The following is a 10789-nucleotide window of genomic DNA, read 5'->3' on the forward strand; positions in this document are numbered from 1 at the left end:
GCTGATGAGGACTTAAACAAAGCTAAACCAAGTGTGAATGTTGGACTTACATTCATTGGTTGATTGATTGTTATCTACATCAAGGTTCCTGCTTCGCTTTGCACTTGTATCTTACTGTAATGTCAGAGAGCTGGTCATTTGCACAGCTGAAGGCCTGCTGACCAGCTGTGGTGGCGGTTGGTGGGCGGGGGGCTGAAGGGGGCACCCAGGAGTGGTCCTGTAACCGACAGGTCCAGGCTGCTCACCAAGAGGCAAGACAAAAAACGCTTTGTGGTCCTGATATGAATCTCAGTGCCCCTGTTTCTACACCTCCCCTCTTGGCCTCACCGTGGATATCTGAGCGAACAAAAACGATCTCCATGAGAAAATACGAGCTTGAGCCCTCAGAGGAGACGCTGAATGGAGCAGCGACAGTAGAAGCACCATAGTGACTGCTGCTAGTTTTCAGATTCTGTTTATGATGCACAAATAAATCATGGCTTTATTGTGTTTGGTTTTTGTAACAGCGGCCATTTAGTTTGGACAAATGATTGTGTCACAAAACTGTTTACCTTTACTTAAATTTTGACGTAGTTTTGTTTAAATCTGCCAATTTATTTTAGTAAGAAGTTGTAGTATATTCACTGTTTCCTTCATTAATCATTTGGTGTGTATGAAAAGTCAACCATTCTATTTAAAAATGGTTTAAAATTTATGTTTGCTTTGATAGTGTGCTGTACAACATAGTGCTGCTATCCTGCATCAAAGCATGCAGAATCTTGAGTGGGAGGGGTTCAGTGGGTGTGTACCCCCTAAGTAGTCACAGATGCCAGGCACAGTCGGGGAAGGAAGCGCCTGGCTCTCCTTCCATGTTAGCCAAGGGAAACTCGCATTTGGGCATGGGCCCAAAAAAATACAGAGCCAAAGACTGTGATGCAAACAGGTCATGTCTTCAGTGCAAACAAACAAGTCTGCAGGCCCGAGGAAGCTGTAGTGTTTACAGTAAGTCCTGCACTGCATCGATGAGTTTATATTGAGGTCTTAAAGGGTCAATTCAGTCAAGTTACAAAAATCCTACCTCCCGTAGTATCTTACCATGCAGATGAATGTGATTTTATATGTCCAGGTTTTGAGATATCCGTGCATAAGATTTCTGCCTCAACCCTTATGCAGTCAAGGTAAACGAAATTTTGTTTGTCGTGCTCACAGCGTTAAAAAAATTGAAACTTCTCTTTCTGGAAGAACTAGTTCTTCTGAAAACTGTTATTCTGTGTACTTACGTACTCTGTGTATTTATGGAAAGACATGTTGCCAATAAAATCTCTGGCTTAATTTTTCAATGAGCACAATAAACTGAATTTCATTTACCTTTACTCATATTGGGGTGGGAGCTGTGACCTCAGAGATGGATATCTGAAAACCTGGGCAAATAAAAGCATAACCATCTCAGTGTAATCTCATACAACGGATTAGCGCCAAACAAATGAACCCCCCTACCTGTTAGGTTAGATTTGGGGAAAGATTCATGGTTGGTCGACATTGCCTTATGTACTGAAGTTACACTGGTTAGGGTTAGGAAAGTAAGGTTACCTAGGTTAGGTTTAAGAAAGTAAGGTTATGTAGGCTGGATTAAGGAAAGTAAAGTTCCATAGGTTACGTTTGGGACAGTAAAGTTCTGTAGGTTAGGTTTAGGAAAGTAAAGTTACGCAGGTTAGGTTTACGAAAGTAAGGTTATGTAGGTTAAGTTAAGCACAGTAAGATTATGTAGGTTGGTTTAAGGAAAGTAAAGTTCCATAGGTTATGTTTGGAACAGTAAGGTTATGTAGGTAAGGTTTAGGAAAGTAAAGTTCTGTAGGTTAGGTTTAGGAAAGTAAGGTTACGTAGGTTAGGTTTGGAACAGTAAGGTTATATAGGTTAGGTTTAAGAAAGTAAAGTTATGTTGTTTAGGTTTAGTACAGTAAGATTACGTAGGTTTAGGAAAGTAAAGTTACATTGGTTAGGGTTAGGAAAGTAACGTTCTGTAGGTTAAGTTAAGGACAGTAAGGTTACCTAGGTTTGGTTTAGGAAAAGAATCATGGTTGGGTAGTTAAAGCACTAAATGTAATGAGATGATGAACCCTACCTTAAAATATCTCAAAGTTGTCATGGTTTCACACAGGACACAAACACTAGTCTCCTGTGGTAAAGTGTGCTTGTCCCATCCACCAACCTACCCCCCCCAACCCCACCCCCCCCCCCCCACCCCCCCCCCGCCTTAGACCGATTTTTGCTCTTCATACTACTTCCTTCTTGACTCCAATCAGCACATTCGTCACATGTTTGCAGCTTTCATGATGACATGGGTTATATGCAAATTACTGACTCACCATTAGGTGGATTATACTGTATATGAATTCTGATGCCTTACTTTTTGCAGGTATATGTATGAACAGTGCATGAGAATAGCCTGACTATCTACATGCCTTGGTTTTACTAGAGATATATGAGAAAATAGGTTTGGGTTTTTTGTAATGAAGTGATCCTTCAGTAAATTCAGTAAGATTCAGAGGTAAGATGATTGTGATTTAGCCTTTAGAAAGAGGTGAAGGGTAAAAGACAGGGATGGCATAATGTGTACATTCTTAATTAGGGATAAGTATTTTCCAAATCCACACCAATTAATGTGATGCAAGGGAAACAACACACACGTCTGGTCCTCGTGCAAGCTGTTTCCATTGCTACAGCACTTCATGCAGGCAGGCACGACTCTCTGATTGAAGGTGATGCTGTTCTTGGCCTTGAACTTACAACTCATGTCATGTGTTTGCCAGCATAATAGCAGCCACACTGCCGATTGAGGTATTTCAAAAGCTGCCTCTTGAAAACGAGGAATGCTTGAATTTCAAACTAAAGAATGAGCTGAACCAATGTTTTTTTCAATGACACAGGTCACAGATTACACGCACGACTAGGGAAGTAAAGAATAACATCCCTAAGAGCAGGACTGATTTTTGCTTACACTGGTTTTTGTTTACCATCTGATGAACACGCAACAATTTGCCCACATTCATATTTTATACTAAGTCACTGTGATCATCCCCATGACTGGATTAAGACTTCCACATGCCCACGGGTGTTTAATCCCAAAGGGGCCTGACCTATGACAACACAGTTTGTTACAGTTAGTGTGTGTAGTGGCCTCGCTTTGTGTCTGTTGTTTAGTTTAGCTGATGCAAAGAGCAGGAAGTAAGTAAGCAGCAGTGTAAAATAATGCTCCTCTACTATATGCAGGATCCACATCAATCTATCAGTGACGGGGCCAGGGCTGACACAAGCTCCCTCTCTGGTTAAACCCCCTCCTACCAGAGTTATGCGAGATTTATACTTCTACGTCAAATCGATGACGTACCTACAGTGTAGGCTCTGCGTCGCTGTAGAGCCTACACTATACCCCACGCTGTAGCCTGAGTCTATTTTTTGTATTTTTTAGTATAAGACAGTTGTTTTGTCGGTGAACCTTGTGAGTTGTAATGGAGCCAAATTTTATAAAGTTACCTTTGTTAAATGTTGCTGTTGTCCCTGGCTTCATATGAGTGGTGGAAAAGTCCACTAGCTGCTAGGCTAATTAAGACAATGTAAAATGCCATAGGCTTGTGCTAAAAACATTAGCATGTTGTATTTGTGAGGAAAATGTCCAACAAAAGACAAGTGCTTTGTCTGTGAATGCTGCGAGTTATAATGAATTTGTGTTGCTATTAAGCCATGTTTAATGTGTGTTTTGGGAGTGTTTTGAATCAACTAAACTTTACAGCACTTCACAGGAACCCCACCGATGACAAGTGTCTCAGAGGTCTAACTGCAGAGTAACACAGACGGACCACTGCACAAGTATAAATGCTCACATTAGCGTAGGCTACAGCATAGGCTATGCATAGAGCTGACGCACAAGTATGAATCCTTCTTTAGAGGGTGGGCTTGTTAGTAGCTTACCATGGATGGATTACTGAGGAGGCCTACCATGTACAGACTCAATGCCCCTGGACTATAGAGCCTCTGTATGAAGTGACTTTTAACATTTCTTTTTGGAAAGTCTGTCAAATGACCAAAAAGAGACACAAAGTGAATTTCAAGCGATGCATGTCTACCAAGAGATGCAAATAAACAACCACGGAAAGATGAACAACAAAACATGACTACAAAGAGACAGAAAACAGTTCTGTATCTCTTTCAGTCTGGGTGTCTTGCTCTTACATAGGTGGGGTAGGGGGTCTTTTATTCATATACTTAATGTTGTTTATTTAGCATTCATTTATCACACTGAATAAAAAATGTTACTATTAATAATGTGCAATTTATTATTGCCAATCATCCTTCTGCTTTGATTTAAAGAAACTGTGTTGTGTTTTCTTTTCTTGAATGGAAATGCACATGGAGTAGCTGCTCTCCGCTGCTGACTTGCTATTTGTATCCACAGCATTTGAAACAGTTTACTTTTATTTTCTCTGTGCACATAAAAAGGCCCATTAGCATGCCAGGCCCCTGGGTGCACACCAGGGATACCATGATGGCAGATCTGGCTGTCATTATCTCTCTAAACTCACACAATGCATATCAGTAAATTAGTCCTGCCTTTACAGCTGGACTGGATGTAGTAATGTAGATGAGCCACCATTATACTTCATATGTGTGTAATGCAGTTTTGGAATCAACAGGTCCTCCTTTGCCTGAGTGATGACAGACGTACTTCCAACCAAGCTGAGCTCATTCAGCCTCAACAAGTCTGATGCCACATTTCCTATACTTCCTTCTATAGCTGAAAATAAAAGTCTGTTCTGCAACCAAGCCTGCTGCCACACAAATGTGACTTCACTGAGGACTGCTGAGAGATTATAAAAAGTAATCTGCAGCAATCTGAAGGACAAGAGATTGTTTTCTAGGGATAAAATACTGATTTAAGTGGCAATGTGATTACATGCCAACATGGTCATCTCACTGTACAGGTTTGATACTGTATGGATTTACTGAGTAAAAGAAATACTTTACCCCACAAATGATCATTTGTTCATTAATATCTTACTCCATGTTACATTGAATTCATAAAGAAAATTCTCACAGGCCTCCATGGAAAACAAAGAATCCAAAAATCATGTTTAACTTGCATGGGACCAGACCTGTGAATCCGACTGCTTCACAAAGTTTGAATTGATGGATCTGTGTGGCATTGAGACATGAAACAGCACTTTCTCAGTTAAAATAAAAAATGGCCAATCCGTGCCACAGGTGGGACTAAGGCCGTTGTCAGGCTGTTGTCAAGCTGTTGGAACCAATGAGGAATTATAAAAACAACGGCGAGCACTATAGACAAGATAGACGCTGCTATCGAAGCTGTTCTAAATCAAAAAGTCTTCTCAATATTGCCCAGCATCATTGTTTGTTTTACTTCACTCCACTCCTAAAAACCTGGCAAAATGGGGATGTTGGCATAGCTATGCATTAATGTGGCTTCAAAATGGTGTTAGATTTAGGTGATATGTTGGTCTCTAGTGACTGGTTAGGGAAAATTGAATCCTTCTGCCCCACAGTAATTGGTTAGAGTGGACGCATTGTCAGACTGAAGATGGGCTCTGTCTGACATCAGGCAAGCATTTACAACAGCAAAACTATTTCAAAACATTTGTTTACAAACTCTCACACAACTCATGCACTATAATCCATGTCTCATCTATCAAGTCGTAGGCTCAGTACCTCCAGAACACATGGGTTTTTGATAAAACCTTACTATTTAAACCACTTCTGCACTGAACAGTGCAAGTGCGCTACTTGTCATGCGTTAGACTGTTTATGCATAAGTTTTTAAATAGTGAGGTTTTAGTGAAAATGCATGTATTTGGAAAGTACTGAGCATACAACTGGATAAATAAGACTTGGATTATACTGCAAGAGTTGTTTGTTAACAGATATTTTGATATAGTTTGCTATTGTCAAACGTGGTCCCCTATTACTTAAGTTAATCAAGAATTTTCTCTGTTTTTGGATTATTCGTTCCCCGTGGAGGGATGTGAGAAAAACAAAGTTATCTTCACAAACTCAACATAACACAGGGTGAGTAACTGATATACAAATGATCATTTGGGAGGTGAAGCATTCCTTTAAATACAGCAGCTGTAGTGACTTTGCATCCTGAGGGTATGACCAAGTCCTGGTGCATAAACCTGCAGCTCTTACCCAGAAATGCTCTGAAGAAATGTCAGAAGATAAAGGAATTCATCACAGTCCCTGAAGGTATCACATGTCTCCTGCACTCTGGCAGCAGTTCAACTTTCACACTGTCATATCTGACCATGACTCCTACCTTGGTCGCTGCACTCTGCAGGCGGAGATTCTTCAAAGTCCTGGTCGTCAGGACTTTTCCGTTTCTTCGACATTTGCTGCTCCCTATTCGAGAGATGGATCTATCCACCGCCGAATCGATATCTGCTGATAATGTGAGACACCTTCAACCGGCAGGGTATACAACACATACAACAGTCTGAGGGAGGCGAGAAGAGAAATGCGAATAAATCTCAGTCTCATTCATTCAGATCCCTTCTCTGTATGTCCTCTTCCCAGCGTGCTGTGTGCGCAAAGTTACCATGTGGTGGCCAGCCGGGCATCTGGAGACGCAGCGAGGCATGGAGCCGGTCAGCTCCTGATTCCCGCCGTATAATCGGACGAGATGTGTCTCCGCGGACAGCCTGGAGCTTATTTCTCTTGACAAATGAGAAATATTTGCAGAGGGAGTGATTTGTCGATCACGTGCGTCGCGGATTATGTTTGATGGAAGTTACGCACTGGAGGCAACTTGTTGATCCGCGTCTTAAAGTGGTGGTTTTCGTCACTCCGGATATATATATTTTTAAATATCCAATTTAGATTTCCAACGTTGCATGGGGTGTTTTGCTTGAATTGTGCTCGGCGACGTCAGACTACATGTCTAATCAGGCATGGGTGACGCACAGCCGACACAACGGGAACTCTTGGGTATCTTGAAGAGTATAGGCCAATGTAAACGGAGATTATCTGGACGTGGTCTGCCCGCTAAAGTACGCCAGAGCGCGTGTCCCTTTGGCAACATCTGAGCTGCGCACTAAGTTGCGGGTAGAAAATGCTCTCCGGCAACATCTGAAAGAAAGGAGGAGAGGAATTCTCCCCAGCGTAAAATTGGAGACACTGTACTACAGAAGTATTGTGGGGGGACCGCGCGGTACGATACCTTCTCTTTTACAACACCATCAGTCCAGCGACGAGTAGAAAACGCTCTATTTGTCTGTGACGCTTCTTGCGCAAAACCTCCTAATCCATGTGCCAGAGTAACATAAACCGACCAAACACGCATTGTGTTATGATCACCAGTCTTGGACGAAGAGGTTTACTTTGACTTCAGTGTGCAGGAAGCCACAGAGCAACTTGAGAATTAGCTGTGAATAAATGCAGCAGGAGAGTCGTTGTGTTGCGCGTACTATAGAGGAGGCAATGACGCCACCGGTCTGGCTTTTACAAATTGCTTGATGGTAGTTTTCCCCTCCGGTCGACTCAGCTCTGAATGCCAGAGAATAAAAAAAAAATCTGCGCTCCTCTTTCACCAACGCAACAAAGAGACTGTGCGTACATTCAAGAGATATCCACTTGGATAAAACTGCACAGACCTTCTCAGATTATTATCACTGACTTTCACACATTCATTTTCCTTTCAGGAGAGTCACAGATGGGTGCCTGACACCAGTTGAGCAACAGCCACCCTCCTCCTCCTTCTCCTAATTCTCCTCCTCTCTTCATTCTCTCATATGCTGATTTATTTATGAACGCTCCTGGGTCAGGGGATCATATTCCATTTACTACATCTGGTTTAGATTTCCAGTGCAGCACCTATACTGTTTCTCCAGAATGTGTCACTTGGATGACGGGGCAAATAGTTTTAAAATTAAAAAAGCTGGGTGCGTTTTTCTGTGCGTCTATATGCGCACATCCGCGGCGGGTTTCTTGCAAAAGAGCTACAGTTGCATTCATGCCAATGACGCTGGTATTTCGTGGTATTTTCTGAAGGCAAACACGCCTCTCTACCTCTCTCTCTCTCTGGCTCTCCCCCCTCCCATCCCTCATTCACTGCAGCTACTGACGTCAAGACATGCTTGCGTCAATGCTCCCTGCTTTGACAGAGAGCTTTTTTTCATTGGGATCATAATGGGATTATTAGGCTTAGAGAAATACCCTGCCTTCATGGCTTTTTAGATTTTTTTTAATAGATGCCCCATTATCTTTTCTTGCTTTACATATTATTTATTCCTTCAAACAAGAAAGGGATATATAATTGGCTCTTAGAGCAAACCACAAGAATGATGGTATATCAGTTCACAATATGATGATGATACTTTTTCCTTCAATTCTCCTTCTGCAGCTGGACACACACCTGTAAAGAACCTACTTATATTTATGTATAAAACATCAAAATAAATGGTGTTTGTGTACATGAATCTGCACAAAAATTAAGAAAGTAGTCCCTAGTTTATGGTGTAATCTTATCAGTGTTACATTGATATATATTTATACTCAGTTTGTACACAATCTGCCCTGCCGCACACAATAGTATGCGCCCATGGTGACACATTAACCGGACAGAGACCATTTCATCCAGGGGCGTGACAGTGAGATGCTCAGAGGCATCAGCGAAGCAGTCAGTTGTGTATTCGACTGAGCGGATTAGATGTCTGTTCCTTCCTGCCAGTCTGTGGTTGCTGCTTGTACAAGGGGGAGGATGTCATGATGTCCTTATACACTGACCTTGATCTTCTGGGCTGAATGGGCTCTTGTGCCTGTTGACCGGCCTCGCTTCACTTCAGCCATGATGCCTTTCTTTACACTTTCTCAGCTCAGCTGCTCTGCGCTTTGAACCATATCTCTACATAGTCATGTTGAGTTTCCTCTGTAAGTAAGCGTGTTCTGTTGCTCACCTAAAAATCACCTATATGCAGATTTATAATGTTCAGATGCGAACTAAAAGAATACAAAAGTTGAGACAAAAGGTCATATTTTCACACAAAAAATCTCCCTTTGCATAAATGGTGAATAAATTCTTACATATACACTGACATTTTGTAGGACAATGCTTGTTCTGTGCTTTATGACCAGCTGGGTCACCAAACTGGGCTTGGAATGCTGCCCTGAGCTTGAGGGCGACATTTGGAGCCAACATGCATGTTATTTCGCAATCTACTGAAAAGTTCATCCACAGCCTGTTCAGTGGCAGAACATCAGGAAGGTCTGATGAAATACATTCACTTCTTTACAAGACGCTAACTTAATGTGTGTGAATCCAAGCATACAGCCAACATCTGACATCTGATTCTTTGGGTTATATGACTTCCTGTCATGCAGTCAAGGATCTATTTTTAGAAGAAAAAAAAACACACCCATTTCTACCTGTTGATGAAGCTGTTTTAATATCAGTATGACAGCATCCTGGTGGGCTTCATCACTGAGTCTACAAACAGGAAGAAGACTAGAGAACAGCACATGGATATATTCTGCTTGATGTCCTTCCTGTGGCAGTGTGTATTGTCTGTGGAGGCAGCAGTTAACAGCAAATTAGAAGCTGTCCACAATGTATGTGAATTTTTTTGTGCATTTCATCCAGTTTACTGTAAATATCTTTAGAGATGATGTTTGTGAACCAGAGGACTTATGGGTGGAGCAATTACTGCAAAGATGGGAAACTGGTCTGAAACTATCTTGCCTTGAAGTGAACCTTCTATTGCAGCACTTTGTCCCAAGCTTTGTACAGCCCCCATTTAAAAGGACAGTTCACCCCATAATCAAAAACACATATTTTCCCTCTTGCCTGCAGTGCTGTTAATTAATCTAGATTGTTTTGGTGAGAGTTGCAGAGTGTTGGAGAAATTGGCAATAGAGATGTGTGTCTTCTCTGGAATGTAATGGAACTAGATGGCACTTGGCTTGTGGTGCTCAAAGTGCCAAAAAAATACATTTGAGAAACTCAGTAGCAATGTCTCTTTCCAGAAATCATGACCCTGTTGCTCAAGATAATCCACAGACCTTGTTGTGAGCAGTTTCATGTTTTCTTTCTATTGAACTACACCAGCCAACTGTTTCACTGTGCCGAAGGAAGTGTGCATCTACTGCCAGCTCATCTAGCACCACTGAGCTAGCTGATGTTACATCTCAGCCAAGGAGGACGCCATTAATCTTTACATCTTATGCTGTCACAAACACGAGTCTCTTGTCCATGAGTAGATGTACGCTTCCTTCTGTGTGGTTATACAGTTGGTGGGTGTACTTTGGTAGAATTAAAATAGTTCCTACAAGAATCTGCTCACAACAAGGTCTGTCTGAGTTTTTCAAATGTATTTTTTGGTACTTTGAGCACCACAAGCTGAGTGCCATCTAGTTTCATTATATTGGAGAGAAGGCAGACATCTCTACGGCCGGAATCTCCAACACTTGGCAACTGACACTAAAACAATCTAGACTGATAAATAGTGCTACAGGTAAGAGAAAAAAATTTGTGTTTTTTATTTTGGGGTTAACGGTCCCTTTAAGTTTGTTACAAATACAGCTATGTTTAGGTGTAGTTTAGCACTAGTTAAGCTTATAGCAATATAGCAACATGGTTGTTTAGGGTTGCCAATAATTCTGAAGGAAGCAGGAACCATAGACTCAACTGATGACTGATGATTCTTTTCTGCTGTGACAACAAGCTTGGGATAACCTCTGAGGCCAAAATTATAGAAGCTTCTAATTTAATATTGCAGAATTCAAAAGAGGTGAGTTTTGGGTA

The 10789-nt window shown here is 41.6% G+C and overlaps 1 protein-coding gene across 2 annotated transcripts in view; it reads right to left on the reverse strand.

Annotated features, from left to right (window-relative positions):
* pde10a (phosphodiesterase 10A) overlaps nucleotides 1–6625 on the reverse strand; it is a 71869-nt gene extending 65244 nt beyond the window's left edge. The window contains exon 1 of one of the 2 annotated variants that reach the window (XM_050070590.1): nucleotides 6311–6625. In XM_050070590.1, coding sequence (XP_049926547.1) covers nucleotides 6311–6383 — 73 coding nt within the window. In that variant the 5' untranslated portion in view covers nucleotides 6384–6625. The remainder of the gene's footprint in view (nucleotides 1–6310) is intronic. The other variant, XM_050070591.1, reaches the window with a different exon arrangement.
* Nucleotides 6626–10789: the final 4164 nt, after the last annotated feature.

The sequence above is a fragment of the Epinephelus moara genome, chromosome 19 (genome assembly GCF_006386435.1).
Source record: "Epinephelus moara isolate mb chromosome 19, YSFRI_EMoa_1.0, whole genome shotgun sequence".
Lineage (NCBI taxonomy): Eukaryota > Metazoa > Chordata > Actinopteri > Perciformes > Serranidae > Epinephelus > Epinephelus moara.